Source organism: Belonocnema kinseyi, chromosome 1 (assembly GCF_010883055.1).
Source record: "Belonocnema kinseyi isolate 2016_QV_RU_SX_M_011 chromosome 1, B_treatae_v1, whole genome shotgun sequence".
Taxonomy (NCBI): domain Eukaryota; kingdom Metazoa; phylum Arthropoda; class Insecta; order Hymenoptera; family Cynipidae; genus Belonocnema; species Belonocnema kinseyi.
The window spans coordinates 75,216,748-75,235,927 of NC_046657.1; the positions used below are offsets into that span (position 1 = coordinate 75,216,748).

General features: G+C 33.7%; 1 protein-coding gene across 1 annotated transcript; it reads right to left on the bottom strand.

Moving 5' to 3' along the window:
- Positions 1 to 15,539: 15,539 nt before the first annotated feature.
- LOC117178222 lies at positions 15,540 to 16,301 on the bottom strand. Its single transcript, XM_033369535.1, has 2 exons — positions 16,208 to 16,301; positions 15,540 to 15,958 (listed from the first exon to the last, which is right to left on the bottom strand). Exons 1-2 carry the CDS (start codon positions 16,299 to 16,301, stop codon positions 15,540 to 15,542), a joined length of 513 nt encoding a protein of 170 aa, XP_033225426.1.
- Positions 16,302 to 19,180: the final 2,879 nt, after the last annotated feature.

Consider the following 19,180-nt stretch of genomic DNA (forward strand, 5'->3'; position numbering starts at 1 on the left):
TGCAAAAACGCGGCAAGTAACATTTGTGGTGAGCCACATTTAAGACAAGTCACATTACGGCACCTCTCCTTTACAAAAACTTGAAGTCGGCAAAAATAAGGTAACACACATCTGTGGCGAGACACATTGCCGCTTGTCACGATTTGTGGTAAGTCACACTGCGGCTCGGTCATACGGAAATAGGTAAAGTTCAAGAGATGCTGCAATACGAGTCACCGCAAATGTGACAGATCGACGGTTTGTATGACTTAACCCCTAAAATACTTGAATTTCTTGAGCTCCTTAAACTCTGAAAACCTGGAATTCTTCACATTTACTAATTTGAGACCTTAAAGGTATTCCGATGTGAATTCAAAACAATTCTAAATGATATAATAAACCAGATAGTATTAATATTTTAACCTGTTGGTTGTTTGCCGGGCATGCATACTAAAAGGAATGGCCAACTTAAAATAATAGTTGTTTAAGGCTACCAACGCCGGTCTGGTCGTTTTAGGCGTACACTACAAGAGAGCCTTTTTTAACATGGAGTTCATCAATACCTGTTTTCAGAATTAAGTTCACTGATGTATGACGCTGAGACTAATTTGAACACACGCGCCTATACTTATAGGCGTCCTTCTAGTAGCCCATTTCCTCATTCACCTCCACCTTGTTATGCTCCTATTCTACTGGATCCTATTCCTCATGGTTATCAAATAAAAAATGTAATGACTCGAAACCTTCTTCTCCTAGGATTTTGAGATCCCGACAGAGGAATTTTTAGGATAAGCCTACCTGCCAGGGTACTCATATCACCGAATAAATTAATTCTCCACATTTACTAAGTTGAGACCTTAAAGGAATTCCGATGTGAATTCAAAACAATTCTAAATTATATAATAAACCAGATACTATTAATATTTTAACCTGTTGGTTGCTTGCCGGGCATGCATACTAAAAGGAATGGCCAACTTATAATAATAGTTGTTTAAGGCTACCAAAGCCTGTCTGGTCGTTTTATGCGTACACTACAAGAGAGCCTTTTTAACATGGAGTTCATCAATACCTGTTTTCAGAATTAAGTTCACTGATGTATGACGCCGAGACTAATTTGAACACACGCGCCTATTCTTATAGACGTCCTTCTAGTAGCCAATTTCCTCATTCACCTCCACCTTGTTATGCTCCTATTCTACTGGATCCTATTCCTCATGGTTATCAAATAAAAAATGTAATGACTCGAAACCTTCTTCGCCTAGGATTTTGAGATCCAGACAGACGTATTTTTAGGATAAGCCTACCTGCCAGGGTACTCATATCACCGAATAAATTAATTCTCCACATTTACTAATTTGAGACCTTAAAGGAATTCCAATGTGAATTCAAAACAATTCTAAATGATACTATAAACCAGATAGTATTAATATTGTAACCTGTTGGTTGTTTTCCGGGCATGCGTACTAAAAGGAATGGCCAACTTAAAATAATAGTTGTTTAAGGCTACCAACGCCTGTCTGGTCGTTTTAGGCGTACACTACAAGAGAGCCTTTTTAACATGGAGTTCATCAATACCTGTTTTTAGAATTAAGTTCACTGATGTATGACGCCGAGACTAATTTGAACACACGCGCCTATTCTTATAGACGTCCTTCTAGTAGCCAATTTCCTCATTCAACTCCACCTTGTTATGCTCCTATTCTACTGGATCCTATTTCTCATGGTTATCAAATAAAAAATGTAATGACTCGAAACCTTCTTCGCCTAGGGTTTTGAGATTCAGGCAGACGAATTTTTAGGATAAGCCTACCTGCCAGGGTACTCATATCACCGAATAAATTAATTGTTGAAAAATGGAATTTATATGGATTTCGTTAAGCTCATAGTAAACAGTATTATATCGCCGCCATCTCATTCAATTACATTTGTATAACAGCAGCATTACCCGAATTTTAGAAGAGGAAATTCGGATTATACCTTTCCAACGTCAGATTTAGTAAAAATTTCGCAGATTAATTCAATAAAAGTAAAAAGGAAATGTGAATCTAAAACAATTAAATAATATCGATGCAGAAATAACGGTTGTATTTACCATATATGTATTTATTTCTTCTCACTTCGTGAGCATTTTCCTTCCTAACGGACATCAAATGAATTTGCTTCCCCGTAGAAGGAGGTATATTTTCATTCCGAAAATCCATACTAACATAATTGACTAATCAAATTTTCGACATATCTCTATGTTACTAGGCAATGGTGGTCAGTTTTAGATAAGACATCAAATAAACTTTTCTGTGAAAAACGTCTTTAAACTTTAAATTAAATAATTAAAAAATTACAATTTCATAGAATAGAACTTAAAAAATGTTTTCTATATAATCTTTCTACATTGAAAACTTAATATTTAACTCTAAGTTGTCTGGCAAAGAAGAAAATCCAATCTTCGAAAGTTTAAACACGAAAAGATTGTAAATTCTATGTTTTTAAACCTTTTCATTTCAATACTCTCAAGGCAGTATATTTTTCTACTCAATTATTTGTCTGTATCTTTGATAGCTCGGATTTTTTAAAACAAGGTCATCTTTTGTTTAATTACCTTGGCTAAATAACAAAATGACTAATTCCTCAAAACTCACACAAGTTTGTACAGTAAAAATCATTCTTATAAGAGTAAATAATGAAAAGCTTGCAAAGTCAAATAAGGTAGCGACTATGCCACCTTAATTAATTTAAATCTAGCTTGATTTCTTTTGTCTATGATCAAGTGTGAAATAATTTTCATTAAATAGTTTCCTCTATTTTTGAAAAACAAGGATGTTTACTGGCAGTATCATTTGTACGTTAGTCATTTTCCTTGATTCCATTGATAAATAAAAGAACATATTATATAATATAATATCAAATCCATCGCAAAAAACGCCACAATTGTAATAATTTAATTTCTCTCATAGTTTTATACGCATATGTTATTCAACATGGTGTTATCACAAATTTGGATGAAATAATATTTAAATACATAATTTGACACTTGACATTTGAAAAACAAAAAGTTGTACAAGATTTTTGACCACAACAAACTATAAGTCCCTAAAAATATACTCAAAGGTGGACCATAAGATGCTTTTGAAGACCACTGAAACTTAAAATTCGATTACTTCGTAATAGTTTACAAAAAATAATTTAATTTGTATACATACGTCTAAACCACTAATCTAATTTTCGAGTTGCCTCTTTTTTCATACGTACACGCAGCTAATGGAAGACATATTACATAATAACGTCAAACTTATATTTGAGCCAGGTTTTGTTTCTGACTTTCGGATCAAATCGGGGCTCTCCGAACGTAAACAGCCAGTGCCGCATAAACACTGAAATTCTTTAGATATTTTCAATTCGGGTAATTCTCTAAATTCTGTGAAATCTAAGAAATTTTTCGAATTCTCGAAAATTCTTATTCGCTCAGCATTTCTTGAAATCCTTTTTCTCTTTTAATGACCTAAAATCATTCGATTTCTTGAACTTCCCGAATTCTTTTAATTACTTTGATTCCCGAAATTTCTTGAAATCTTCTATATTCCCCATATTCCTTGAATTTTCTAAATTCCTAGAATTTCCTGAATTATCTGAATTCTTTCGGAAATACTACATTCACGAAAATCCCAAATTTCTCATAATGACTTGATTCTCTGAATTCCCTGAATACTTTAACTGGATTACCCAATTTTTCTGAATTCTTTAAATTTCACGCATTCACTGATATCGTAGAGGAATTCAGATGATTTCACGGAAAATAAAATAATTTAACGGGAATTGAAAACATTTCTAGGCAATTTCAAGAAAATGTCTGCTCAGCTGTTCGTCAGGTGTGTGTACTAAAACGAGGGACTGACTTATAAAAATGGCTTTCTTAGACTACTAGCGCCAAAAAGGTTCGTTTCCGACGTTCACTCCAAGAGAGTTTTTTTTAACACGGAGGTATCGATACCTTCTTTCAGAATCAATCCAGCCGATGAATGCCGGTCAGGAATATTGGAGCAAACGTTACTCTTCCGATAGCTGACCTTCTAGGAGACAATTACCCCATTTGCCCAACCCTCGTCATGCTCCTATTCTAACACATCCTATTTCTCCTGGTTATCAAATAAAAAATTTAAGCACTCGTAACCTTCTTCGCCTAGGATTTACAGATGAAGGCAGACGAATTTTCAAGATAAGTCTATTCACCAAGGTGCTAGTGTTACCGAATAAATCACATCAAACATGCTCGAACTTTCGCCTCTAAACATTTGCGGAATAAATAGCAAACGAGAAGTGAACCCTTTTTAAAGGCTTCTGTCAGGCTTTCAAAATGGCCCGCACGGTCAAGGAGTGCCAATAAAAAACTGCTGATTTGCTAGTTGCATCCTCCCCGTACATCTGATCGTGTGGTCCATTTTGAGAACATGGCGCAATCCTATAGAAAGGTTCACTTCTTGCGCGATATTTACTTCGAAAATATTCGCAGACGACTTTTTGAGCATCTTGAGCATTTGGTTCGTAACATCCCCTACCATACAACCTGCCCGTAAAAAAGTCCCTTTATTTCTTCATCTAGGCTATAAAAATTCAGTCCCTAAAAGTGAAAGTCGATACGAACGAACTAACCTATCCTACAGCATGAAAGGAGAAACTTTCTAATTTTACAATTAAAAATAAGAATTTAAAAATATGTTACTAAAGAGCATGGAAAGTAGCAGGGTGAAAAGAATGAAATTTTATGATTTATTCAGATGTTTCAGATCATTAATTTTTTTAAGACAATGCTCAAGTTATTTTCTAATAAAGATCATTTTTTAAATTGACAAAAAATATTAATTATTTGAAGAAGTATTCTTAACTTATTAGGATTTTTGTTTACAGAATCGATTAAAAATGTATTTTCCATTAACCATTGTTTAAAACCTATCTAATTCGACGATTCTACTTAATTATTTACACATTTTTTAAACAAAAAATTAGGACTGGGACATTTTTCAATTACTTTTCAATGATACTTTTCAAATTGACACAAATTTAAAAAAATTTTAACAATTTCATTTTGTTGCAATTTTTCCGTGGAAATTGTACATTTTCATTAAAATTAACTAAAAATGGCTTGGCAATGATCCTTTTCTATATTAATTCGGTAACGAATTTTAAATATTGAAATATTTTGCTAAAATATTTCTTTAATTAACAACGAATCATGCAAAGGAAATTCTTAGTTGATTCCGTGAAGAAATGATCCAATTTATTCAAAAATAGCTGAATTCTGAATTGAGTAAACGAAGTAAAAAAAAAAAAAAGAATATAGTTCATTCTTTCAAAAATAGCCAAACTCGGAATTTGCTTAGGAATCTTATTAAAATACTTAATAATTTATATAAATTTAAAAACGACCCTGCAAAGACTCATAGCAAAGACATTCTATATTAATTACGAAAAAATGTAACCTATTTTTTGAATATTAGTCTAACTCTGAGTTCGTTTATAAAAATTGTTCAAATAATTAACCATGTTTGCATATTTGCCATAAGTTAAAGCAAAGGGTCATCAAAAAGATATTCGTAGTCCATTCCGTAAAAAATGTAGTAAATTTAAAAAAGAATATCAAAAGCAATTAATTTCTCTAATATTTTGTACCAAAGATCTGAGTTTCAATAGCTAAATATTGCCAAGTCCGAGAAATAACTTTTGTTAATTAATTTGTTTCTAACAAAATACGAATTTCTTAAAATTATTTTCAGAAACTGGAAATTATTTCTAGATATTTTTAATAAAGATAAAAAACCTTCTTGGATAATTTTAAATTACTAGTGAAAATAAAAAATAAATTAGAAAACGAATCATTAGAGTTTTATGTTTTTAGAATTCTTTATTTAAATACTTTAAGGAAATAATATTGTTCTACCTAATTATTTTTCTCTGTCTGTTTTGCGCCGCGGAATTTTTTTAAATTACGTCAACTTCAGTTTATTCTGCTGAGTAATAAATTGTCTAGTTCCTCTAAATTGATAAAGCGTATATCCATACAATTGTTTCAAATTATTCTATGTCTCAAAAATAATAAGTGATAAGTTAGAAGATTGAACGAGATAGCGACAAGCCTACATCATGCTTAATGAAAAAGAATATTTATTTGCTACGTTGTACAATATCTCATAATTTTCTATTATTATATCATAATATTATGTCAAAGTATAAAATTAGAAACAACCCTATTTTTTAAAAAAGGAAATGATGTATATCAAAATTAATCCATTTGTATTATTAATGTCTTGTTGCAGGATCAAGTTCAAATGCCGGCTACGCAAAGTTTTGCTATTGCTTGAACTCGAGAAAAAGTACCAGTCACAAAGAAAACCACTAGTGTGAAATTTGTACATCTCATTTTTAACTATACAAATTTGCATTGGGTATTCATATGTTTTCGTGTCTGAAAATGTTATAACTGAAAGCAACCGCGATTTCGACGTACTTTTGAGGAATGTCCTTTTATAGTGTAGACTTAGCATGAAAATTGGACTACCTGGATCTCTATATCATACACGAAGAAGTTCACGATTTTTAACATTTTTAATTTGATAACCAGGAGGAATAGGATATTTCTTAAAACGCGGACTAAGATGTCCCTGACATCCTAATTTTAATTTGAACCAGATTGCGGCTATGTAATATTGTTTGATATAAGCATAACAAAACACCATAAGGATTTGATTATCCAAAAATGAATTTTTCGGTTGAAACTGAAATCCTAGTAGGTAGGTTTACTGTGGAAATTTGTGTACCTGGATCTCTATGCCGTACACGAAGAAGGGCATATCCAGCAGGAATAGGATGTTCCTCGACAGACAAACTTGGATGTCGATAACATCGTAGTCCTCCCGTTAAGCAACATCTTATTTCTTGTGGTGGTATGAATAGAAATGTGAAAACTCATGATCTTCTTCCTTTAAGGTGTGAAGATCCGGATAATCGCCTCTTCACAATAAGCCTACCTGATGAGGTTCTAGTTTCATAAAATAAACTCGTCTTTAGAAAATTTAATCCTTATTGTGTTTTGTTAAACTTACATCAAACAATATTACATGGCCGCAATCTGGTTCAAATTAGAACAAGGATGTTATCGACATCTTAGTCTACTTGTTGAGAATTATTTTCTGCCTTCTGGATATCAGATTTAACATGTAAAAACTCGTGACCTTCTTCGTGTACGCCATAGAGATACAGATAGAGTGAAACTCGGAGACTGTGTCGGTTTTTCTGGTGACGGTAGTGGGGAACAAGTCCGAGAAAGGGCCGCTCCGGTTGTAAACGGTTTTGTTTGTTTACTTCAGAGTTCCTTAAAAGTCCACCAAAATCTGTGTAGATTTGAGTTGCAACATCTTCAACACACGAAAAAATACAGAGGCACAATGAAAATTTTTTGTTAAAAATAAGATTTTCAAAATTTCACACTGGAGTTTTTCTGTGTGCCTGCTGCCAGTTGGATGTCTATAACATGCTATTCCGCCTGTCGAGCAAAATCCTGTTCCGTCTCGTAATCAGGTTTAAAATCTGAAAACTCGGGACATTCTTAGTTCAGACCATGGAGATCCGGATCCTTTGAACGATAAGCCTACCTGACAAAGTTCTACTTTTACGGAATGAATTCACCTTGAAAAATTGAATTCTTACAGTGTTTTGTTATACTTGTATCGAACAATACTAAATAGCCTGAAACCAGTTCCAATAACACAATTGTGTAGCGGAAATATTACTCAACTGTTCAATGAAGAAATTGGTATTTTTTCTTTCAACCTGGGGATTGTATAAAATATAAATAATTTCAATCAACTCAAGACAGAACAAAATGTACATTAAAGTAAGGAAATAAAAATATCCATTGTAAATTGATATGTCTTAGCCAATTTTTTTAAAATGTATATCAAACCTTTTGCAAACAACAAGAGATGACATTAAAACACTTCTGCGCATAAACTTATTGTGCAATGTACTTTTACGTAATTATTTTTCTCTATTTGGTTTGTGGCGTAGAGTTTTTCCCGATTATGTCAACTTTAATGGTTACAAGAGAGTAATGAAATTACTAGTTTCTCTGAATTCTTAAGGCTTTTATGCATACTGTTTGTCCACGAATAATTTCTCTTTTAAAAGTGATTGATGAAACGTGGACTAGATTTAATGCGATAGCAACCGAGTTATATTAAGTTTGATGAAGCGGCTTATTCATTAGTTACGTTGTACGCAATTTCATTCATCTATTTTCTCCACTTTGATTAAATGCGGATGATTCTTCACGCAGAGGGCACTTTCGAACAAATTTAATTTAAAAACAATGTATTTAAAAAATTTTTTTTTAGTGAAAATTAGGTTCATTCGCATTAAAACAAGAATAAAAGTGTTTACGCTACATATTTATTTGAAAGGCTCGTGGATCCTTGTGACGTTGCATCCATTTCTGTATTTCCTGTGACTAGAATCTGCTCCGAATTTTATTGTTTTCTGTAACTCCTATTCTGAAATATAAAAGTTAATGTTAGTTACGACGATGGATACTAAACAAAATACACAATGTTTTATTGGCAGTTTTTTTAATTTCGAAGAAAGCTCCTAGTGCTTGAACCCAAAGCTTAGAGGATGAGTGTTCAGATACTTTTTCTATAATTCAAAACACAAGCTGGACCCAAAAATGTATTACTAGTTGTCACACGACGACTGGTTATGCTTCGACGTAACCTCAAAAATATTTCCGAAGACCCTCATATTTGTGTGAATTTGTAGTGTAGATGGCATTAAAATTAAAATATTAATGATAGGGATTGTACTTTTTAAGTCGGACTTTAGGATTTTTATCATAAATTTTAAGGTAGTTAATTATTTCCTACGTGACTTCAAAATTTGTCTGAGGCATGTGTGGATATCTGTTAAAGCGATTTTTCGGGTACATAATATTTCTTTAAACTAACTTGCAACAATAATATTTTATGAAAATTACTTCAGGTGTAATTAGTTTTAGTGAGTAATAAAATGATTATTTCAACTAAACTGATACAATGTGTATACATACATATTCGGGTCTTCACTATTTGTACATGCAAAGGAACAAGTTTGTCCAAGAACAATCCCATCTTGTAGAAATGATTCGTGAAAATATTACTGGTACCAATGAGAGAGCGAAGAGCTTATATTAGATTTAGTGAAACAGAATATTTGTCAGTTGCATTGTACGTAACCTAATTAATTGCTTTACGCCACTTTAAAATAATCGCGGATCCATATTGCGAGTCTGTACATTACATTACCGGTTTTCTCTTATTCTATTGGTAAGTATAATTTACTTTAATACATTATTATACTTAAAGTAAAAATTTGTTTAGCTATGACACATATATATTGATGAACCACAATTCGTTGGTAAAATGAAAGCATTAAATTTAATCAGTTCCTATATTAAATGTCTTCTTGCAGGATGATGATCCACTTCCACCTGCGACGTAAGAACTCCTAATTTTGTTCTTCCTAATCATGTTTCCGCAAGTATTGCTCAGATCAACATGTAGATCTCCATGTCCTAGACGAAGAAGGTTATGAGTTTTCACATTTTAAATTTGATTAAGTGCGATTAAGTAAATGCGATTAAATGCGTTTGTTTTTGTTCTCATATTTATATTACCTACCCCTCTTTAAGCATGATTCAGGGAAAGACGTGGAAATCCTAAAAAGTTCTGTATTAAATTTTTTTTCTAAGTTTTCGGAACAATAATGAATAATTAATCATTTTAAATTGAAAACGCCCAGCTGTGTGCAGAAATGGTGCATTCAGCCCTGCCTGTTTACGTGCGGCGTCCCTTGATTTGTGTGATGCTCCATTCCCAAAACCGTGCACAAATGAAAAGAAAAATTCAAAGCCGTGAAATTTTTCGAAATTACTTTGACTTTTTCTTAATTTATTTGAACAGAAATCAGGAATAATTTTGTAATCTCAGAAGAAGGATCAATAGAGCTCAAATGACACGTTGCTTCAACTGGGAAAGTTGTCGATATTAATGTGTCTGCACAAACTTATCATAATGCAGTACCACCATCAGATGCAGATTCAGATAGCCTGATTCAACCGGAGGCAGAAGCAGAGATTCAGAAACCACGAGGACATTTCAAATGGTAAGAAACAGCAGATAAGAAATTTAAATTTCGTCATGTTTGTAACTTTTATGGTAATTACATTTTTACGGTCCAGGAAATTTTTACAACATCCTCTTTGTTCTTCTGTAAAGTAGTAATTACCTTCGCAGTGAAGATACAACTTATCTGCAACGATAGCTCTAACATCCTTTTGAATTGTTGTAAAACTGGATGTAGGTTGGATAATTCCTTAGGAAAGAATTTTAATCGTGATTTACTAAGGTTGAGAGATGTACAACTAAGACAAAAGCCTTCTCTGTTAAACGTGTTTGCCACGGAGATAAACACAAAAAGAAGCAACTTTGATGCTGCATGGTTTCAACTTGATAAGGAAAGAGCAAGCAACAATTCTTTAATGCAGCCGTCTACCATTAGAGATTTAGACGTTTCAGCGGTTTTCAAAACGGCAAGTCACTTGAAAGTCCTAGGTCCGGCCATAGTGCACAATTTCTGGAACAAGTACCTGAGGAGTGTTTCTCTGTATTGGCAATATCTCGAATAATTAGAGACCCACTTGTTGAGTCAAAGTTCCGCTCTATAGGTCGACTGAAAGAGATTTTCTCGAAGTTGATTGGCCTCTTCGAACGTGTTTGTACCCGTCAGCACATCGTCCATATAAAAATCGTTCCTCAACAGATCAGGTGCCTCTAGAAAGGACAATCCCTTAGATTCAGCAAGCTCTGCTAAACAACGTATTGCAAGGAAAGGAGCTGATGTAGTCCCATATGTAATCATGTTGAGCTGATACGTTGTCAACTTTGAGTTCGGAGAGAAACGTCACAATAATCTTTGAAACTTCCTGTGGTCTGGGTGAATCAAAAACTGTCGATGCATTTTCTCAGTATCAGCACTAATAATGATGCTATGCAATCGAAACCGTAGTATCAATTCCAAGATACCATCTTTCACTGTTAGGCCAACCATCAATGTATCATTAAGCGAGATTCCCGAGTCAGATTTGGCGGAAGCATAGAAAAATTTTCAGTTTAGTGGTAAGGCTAGAATCTTTAAACACGGTCTGATGAGGTATATAATATCATTCCTCTGATTTGCTAGTAACTAGCTCCATATGATGTAAGTCTCCATATTCTTCCATGAACTGATGATAAAGAGAGCTTTGAGCTTAGGATCCCTTTCGAGCTTCCTCTCCAGCGCATAGAATCTCTTTCGTGCTATGTTATAAAATGATCCCAAATGACTCTAGTTCTTCATTAAATGGTAGAATGTACTTGTGCCTTTATCGATATATGACCTCGTCAAATTTTCCAGCAACAATATATCTTACTCACGTTAATTTTTCCATTAGAATATCATGGAGTAATTGCAATGGTTTTATAGCGTTAAAAATGAGAAAAAATACAATACCTGTTATTAAAATCGACTGAAGGCGATTTCAAGCACATCTTTTTTCAGTAGCAGCATACTACTTAGGCGACTATGAATCCGCTTAAAGCCGCCTTTAGCAGAAGTTATGGCATTTAAAAAAATGTTTCACGCTGCAAAAAAAATATTGCAATTACTCCGTCACATTCTAATGGAAAATTTAACGTAGAATCCGAATCGAAAAAGTTTAAATGCCTACTTTTTTTTTAGTTTGTTTTTTGCATAATACGGCTGGGACACTCTGTGGATACTATAAGGCAGGGGTCTCCACAATCCACAGGTTTAGCGTGACTCAGAATTGCTCGGCCTTTGTGAAGACCTTCCAATTTTTTTCAACGGGAAATTGAGAAGAAATGAATGGCCTCTCGGAAAAAATCCCAGTTGGAAGGACTGGGAGAATCCCTTTTTCTGGTATAACTTGACAGTTTTTAAAATATAAAGTATTTTATTCAAAGTATTTGAACTAAGAAATTGCCAATAATGGTTCACAAATAAATGTTTTCGACGTTAATAATACTAAATAATTAAAAAATACGCATAATAATTAAAATAAGTGGTAGGAAATCCAGTTGAAGCATGCAAAATTTAAAAGTTTTTCCAAAGCGAGAATCTTTTAAAAAAATTATTTCAGAATAAGATTTCAAATATAGATATAATTATTAATATATAATATATATATAATTTTTAATTTGATACTAATTTCGACTGCATTAAATTTTCAAAGTTAAAGCTGCTTCAATTGTAGCATTTTTATTGCATTAAGAAAAATTAACATTGATTCCACGTCTATAAAAAATGAACTTTTTGTCATTTTTACGGTTCAGAATATAAATTTGTAAATCGTAAACCATTAAAATTGAATTGTTCGAAAAAAACTTTGAAAATAGAAAACAATTCTTAATTTTTAATAGAAAAATTTTGAAAAAAACTATCGCGCCTGAAGGGGAAAAATTCTTGGCATTGGTATTAACGTATCGTAAAAATTTTAAATCATAAATTGTTTGGTATATCTATTAGATATAATAATTTCATCAATTAATTAAGTCCATTCAACAATTTTCTCAACTTTTGATATTGAAAGATTTGTTATTATGGATTTTAAAATTGATTTTGATTTTAATATTTGGTAATAAAATCCCAAGGATGCGTGAATTTCTTGCTACTTTTTATTATGTTACTTTACTTTATTATGATATAATTTTTTATGCAATTATAAAAATTATTTGAATGGGATTTAATTCGATAAATTTAAGTTTGAATTTGAAAATTTAATTTTTAATTATTTATAAACAAACCAAATTTTTAGGAAATGTTAATTTTTATTTCATAATTATCAATTTCAGCGTGAAGTTTCGAATTTTGATACTTTTATTTGTTTTCTGGTCCACTGTATGTCGTGCACACCCCAAACACCTGGGACAAATAATATACATTTATCTGAAATAGGCAGAAGACGCGCACTTTATCTGCCCGTAGAACGGCAGTAAAATAACAATTTGTTGTACTGCGAAAAGAGGCACGTAAAGTGACAGCAAGTAGGAAGAAGTGAGTGAGAAGTAAAAGAAAAGTGAAAGAAAAGAGTGAGAAGAATTCATTTTTGGCATCTTTGGCTGTACCTCCTTCACGTGGTATGCACCACGGAAAGAGGTACAGCCAAAGGTACAATGCGTCCCAAAAAGTGCCTTATTCCCATATACCACCTTGATCAAAAAGATTTAAGCCGTTATTTTAAAAATCCAAAATACAAGTTTACTCATCAGAATCGATATTTTTCCCTTCAAAGTACTCCCCATCGACTGCAAGGCACTTATGCCAGCGCTTAATGCAATCCACAAAACATTTTTTATAATCGGTTTGCGATATAGCCATCAAAGCCATCTTGAATTTTTCCATAATCTCATCTCAAGTGCTGTAACGCGTTCCACGGAGTGGTTTCTGGAGTCGACCGAAAGGAAAAAGTCGCAGGACATTTTTTTTTTGTGAAAAATCTAAACCGCACACAAAGATACGTAGACAGTTTCGAAGACTTCATATTTTTCATATTCTTTTCTCGTTTTCATATTCATATTCATACTCATATTAATAATAATATTCATACTAATATTTGTGACGGTCAGAATGAAAAGTTACTTTAATCTAATTTTGTCCTGACACAGATTCGTAAATCTGATCAGATAGTTTATTAAATGAAACACAAGTTGCAGCCGTAGCTGTCAGACAAGGAATGAATCTGGAGTATTGACCTATTCTTTCTAGCTTCACACCTCTCTCTTAGAGTGAATTTCTCCCGAAATTCTTTGCACATTCATAGCTTACTTCCTTCTAAACTTAATAGGTTTATTATCTAACTTACTGTCTAAGTCAATCGTAGAAGCGCCCGCTGGTACGTAGGCGACAACTTGTGGTATTATTTCCTTGTTTATCTTATTGGTCGTACAACAAAAATGATTGCAGAAGCTAGGAAGACATTTCTGAATCAATTCGTAAACTCCGCATTTATAAAATGCAAATATTGAGATAAGGATTAACGAAGTGTAGCCTAAGTAAAAAAGAATGTTCGTTGCCTCTTCTTTCCAAGAATGAGATCTTCTAATACGCTGTACTTTGCTCAACACATTTTCTATCTCGTCTAAAGATTTCCCGGCTGATTTTAATTCCTGGTCATTTGTTTGTCCTTTCAAGGGTAGGAATTAGTTTTTAACAAGATTTAAATCAAATTCCGAGAATAGAATTATAACGTTTTTTCGGTATGAAAAATTCTGCGTTTTTACTTTTGTTTTGCTTAATCTTACAATAGTACTGTTTTTTATCAGTCGTGTTTTGCAGGATTTAGCTTCTGCTAGGAGATAGTTAGGATTCTTTCTTTTACAAATTTTTGTAATTCCAAGTAATTTATAGTAACTATGATCACTTTATGGCGTAGGGATGTAAAGAGTTTTCTGGATGTTGATCATTACATAATTTTCATATGGTATTACGGTGATAACATTATCCCCCTTTCGTAGTGGTATCGGAATTAAGTGTTTTACTTTGTAGATTTATTTTTCTAAAATGGGCATTTTAATTGAGTAAACAGATTTACTATTTGTCAATGAAACAGTTATTTCGGCAATATCAATCAAGTATTGATAATTTTCCTTTACTAACTAAATGCCATGCTTTTCATTGTTTACTTCTTCAAATTGCTTAAATCCCTTTATAAGTGTAGTCGGAGGTAAAATTTTGGGGACTGACTATTCCGTGTTTATCGTCATTTATTGCATCGATTATACATCATGTGCGGCCGAATTTAAAATAGTCCTAATTACTTTAGTTTGATTTTACAATGACATTTTTAACATTTTCTTTTGAGAATATACTTGATCAAGTTCGTGGTTGATATAATCTAAATCACTTTCAGATAGTGTACCGAAAAGTGTCTTTGATATGCTTCTAATAAAATTAAAAGATCCCCTTTTATACCGATTCTTTCCTCATAACTGATTGAGCAACAATCTTCGAATATTTAATCTTTTAATTCGGGATTTTAAGGTTTCCAGTTCAAATTGTTCTAAACATTGATTACATCATTCGGAGACGGATCTATACGGATCTATATGCTGATTATTGTATAAAATTTCATAATCAGGGGAACGGACGCGATTGCATATGGTGTAAGGTCCGAGCCATTCACTTTCTAATTTTGTTCTTTTGCTATCATTATGCAATAGTACTAAATATTCTGGTTCGAAAAGAGGATTACTGATGATTATTTTTGCATTTCGCTGTCTTTTTAATCGTTCCTGTGTTTTTTGGATGGCAGTCCTTCCCTTTTGCAAATATTCTTCATGTCTCTTTCGCCAAATGTCTAACAATTCTTGATGGCTGAACGACGTAGTTGTTGCTAAGGTTGAAGGTAAATTGGCTGTTATTCCAAATGTCAATTCAAACGGCGTTAAACCTGTACTCCTATCAACTGCGATATTAAATACTAATCATATTAGATTCAAATTTTGGTTCCATTTCGTCTCGTTATCGGCCATGTATATTTTTAATAAATCTTTAATTATCCCATGGGTTCTCTCGAGAGCTCCATTGCTTTGTGGATGGAGAGCAGTTGTTTTGATGTGGTTGATTCTAAAAAGATTTTTTAATTTTTGAACCAATTCCGATGCAAAGTTAGCGCCCTGGTCAGTTAAGATGTGCTCTGGAGAAGAAAATACGTAAATGTAATGATCTAGTAGATTTTTTAATATGCTTTCGCTCGTCGTTTCCTTTTTATTCGTCCGTTCAAGATTTCGCAATCTTTTAGAAATTGATTCATTATCTTCACCTGATAATGATGGTGTATCAATATCGTCAACTTCTTGAGATTCATCTACTTGGTTGATGTTGGCATTCTCTTCCGATTGTTCTGAGAGATTTTGACATTAAGCTGGATGAAGGGTCTTTTTCGTTAAAAGCCATGTCAAAGCTTGATGGTCCGTTTATATTATGAATTGACACCCGAGAAGATACTGACGAAGCCGCTTCACTGTCTAAACAAATACTAATGTTTTCTTTTCGGTAGTAATAAAATTTAGCTCAAGTTCATTTAGAGTTCTTGAGATGTAACAAACTGGATGTCCCTGTTGCGATAAAATTGCCCCCAGTCCAACATTACTTGCGTCGGTGGTCAAAGTAAATGTGTCCTTGAGGTCGGGATATCTTAATACCGGTGCAGAGCAAAGAGCATCTTTCAACATTTTAAAACTCATTTCGCAATATGACGTCCAGTTAAAGGGATGATTTTTCCTTGTCATTGCTGTTAAAGGTTTAGCTATTGTAGAGAAGTTTTTCATAAATTTTCCTCAATATCCAGCTAGTCCCAAGAAAGACATAACTTCTTTTTGTTTCTCGGGTCTTTTGATATTTTGGACGGCAGATAATTTATATGGGTTTCGTTTCACTCCGTGTTCTGTGATCACGTGTCCCAGATATTCTAATTCCGGTCGAAGAAACTCACACTTGTCTGATTGAAGTTTTTAAGTCTGAAAGGCATGCGGTTATAGTGAAAATGTCCTTCAGGTGTAGAAAATGCAGTATATTTTTTCGAGTTTTCATCCATGGGAATTTGATGAAATTTCGAGCTCAAATCAAAGGCTGAAAAGAATTTTGCTTTTCCAAGGTGGTCCAAAATTTCGTCGATTAGAGGAAGTGGGTAGACATCTTGATCAGTTTTTTCATTTAACTTCCTGAAATTGATCACAAGCCTCCATTTATGTTTTCCCGACGCTTCGCGTTTTTTCGGGACTACCCAAAGGGGTGAAATAAATGGTGAGTCCGAGGCTTTCATTATTCTCTAAGTCAACGTTTTATTTACTTGATTTGAGCTTTCTTCTTTGTGGCATTCCGGATGTCATGGCTGACGTATGTTAATGTTTGCTTTGTCTTTCAGTATGATTTTATGTAACGCGAGACTTGTGCAGGGTATGGGATCTCCTTGCAGTAACAAAATGTCGTGATAAGAGATGGCTATTTTTTGAATCTGTATTCTGTGTTTATCTTCAATGTGTTCAAGTCTCAAATTTCCATTTAATAATTTCCATCTAGCATTCAATTTATTTTGTGTAATGTAAGTTACACGCTCCTCTTGTTCTTGGGCGACATTGATATACTTGTACTTTATCTCTTCATTACTTAATCTCAAGTCTGATTCGGTTTCGTTACTAACGGGATTCATAACCTGTGAGTCAACAATACGGTAAATGGAATTTGGAATGTAGGGATTATCTTCTATGAGAATATGCCCCTGATTTTTATTTGTTTTCACGCTTATCATTTGCATGGTGTTTTTGGGGATAAGGATACCGCTGGGATTTTTGCTTGAAACTCGGTCTGAAAGTTCTTCTCTTAAATTCATGATGTGTTTCTCGAGAACTGTTTGTTCTTCATTTCTTATGCAAATTTTTCGTTCATGTGTTAAGGGTTTTTTTGACTGAAAAGCATACAAAAATTCGTGTATTTTTCGGTTGAATCGTGCATTGAAATTCTGCGTACTTTCCCCAGCTCCTTGAATTACTTGTGAGAGTTTGATGCGATGAGTTTCTAGTGATCCGGTAGTTGCAAAATTAGTTCTAAGAGCTTTGAAAAGATCATCATAACCCTAAATTGATAAGAAATGAATAGATTTTTCCGCTTCTCCTTCGATTTTTTCTGCGATGATCCAGTCTAGTAAAACACCTGGATTCGAGCATTGTAATTTAATTCTTACTGCAAGGGCGATAAAGGGTTCCACTCCCATATCGTCTTGTCCGTTGAATTTTATAATTAATTTGACTGCGTCTCTCGTAGGCATAGTTTCTCTTGTAGGGTTGACTTCAGTGGGAGTTTTTACTCTTTCGTTTGACAACTTTTCTAGAATCCAAGGATTAATTGTTTCAGATTTTACATGCAACGCGTTATCGTTAGTTGATCGAGATTTATTATCGTCTCTCTTTCGCTTTCGTCCGAATTAACCAAATCCAAATTCCTTGCTAAAGAGCGAATTTCTTCTTTGAGGGTATTTATCGCGATTTCCATGTTAGACATCCGGTCTGATAATTTTTGTAGAGTGCTGATTATATCTGCATTTGTAGCTACTAGGGGGGGGGGGGGGGGTATTTTCCGTCTCTGAAGATGGATTTTTCTTAATTCCGTCTGACATGGCTTCTTTCTTCTTATTATCGTGTGTTTAGTAGTGTACCTAATTTTGAGTTCCCTACTTATGTTAACGGATGCCGGGTGGTATGTGGCGCCGCGTTATCTATTCTATGTATCGTCCATTACAATGAAATTCTCACGTACGCGTATGGTCCTTGGCGAAGTCAACCCTCTCGCCAGTGACTAGCGACTAGCCTTACGAGGTTTTAGAGAGTTGTTACAAAACACTCCTTTTTCTTAAAAAGATTTTTTTTCGTCTTCTTTTTACTCACTTGCGATTTGCCGTGAAGATTGTTAGTGGCTGCTTCAGTGCATCTACTTGTTCTTTACAGCCGTGGGTTTCAGAGTCCGTAAATTCTGCATTTCCAACGGTGCCAACTTGGTTGGGTGACGTCTCGCCTTTTAGTCTAATTTTCTAGACAAGGAATCACTGTGAGCCTACTTAGTTCGGCCCAGTACGTGTTTTCCTGATTTTAATTCTTTTTTAAAAAAAGGTTCTTACTGATACTTTTTTGAGAATGACGTATCAATCAAAAGTATCCTGGCATGGATCGATAATTTATGTGACGGTCAGAATGAAAAGTCACTTTAATTTAATTTTGTCCTGACATAGATTCGTAGACCAGGTCAGATGGTTTATTAAATCAAACACAAGTTGTAGCCGCAGCTTCCAGACAAGGAATGAATCTAGACCCGAGTCCCTGCTAGGACGGTCCCACGATGAAAGCTTACACTCTACTGCCCATATCATATAAAAAGGGAGGGGATGATATCTATCTACTCTTTGCCTGTGAAACTTCTCTCTTTCAGAAGAATGCACTTACAAAGCTAAAACATTTCGACCTATTCTTTCTAGCTTCACATATTCATATATTGATATAATGCAGTTATCCTTTATTATGTTTAATTTTCTAAATTGTCAACTTGATATTTCAATTCGTGCAGAGATTAATAG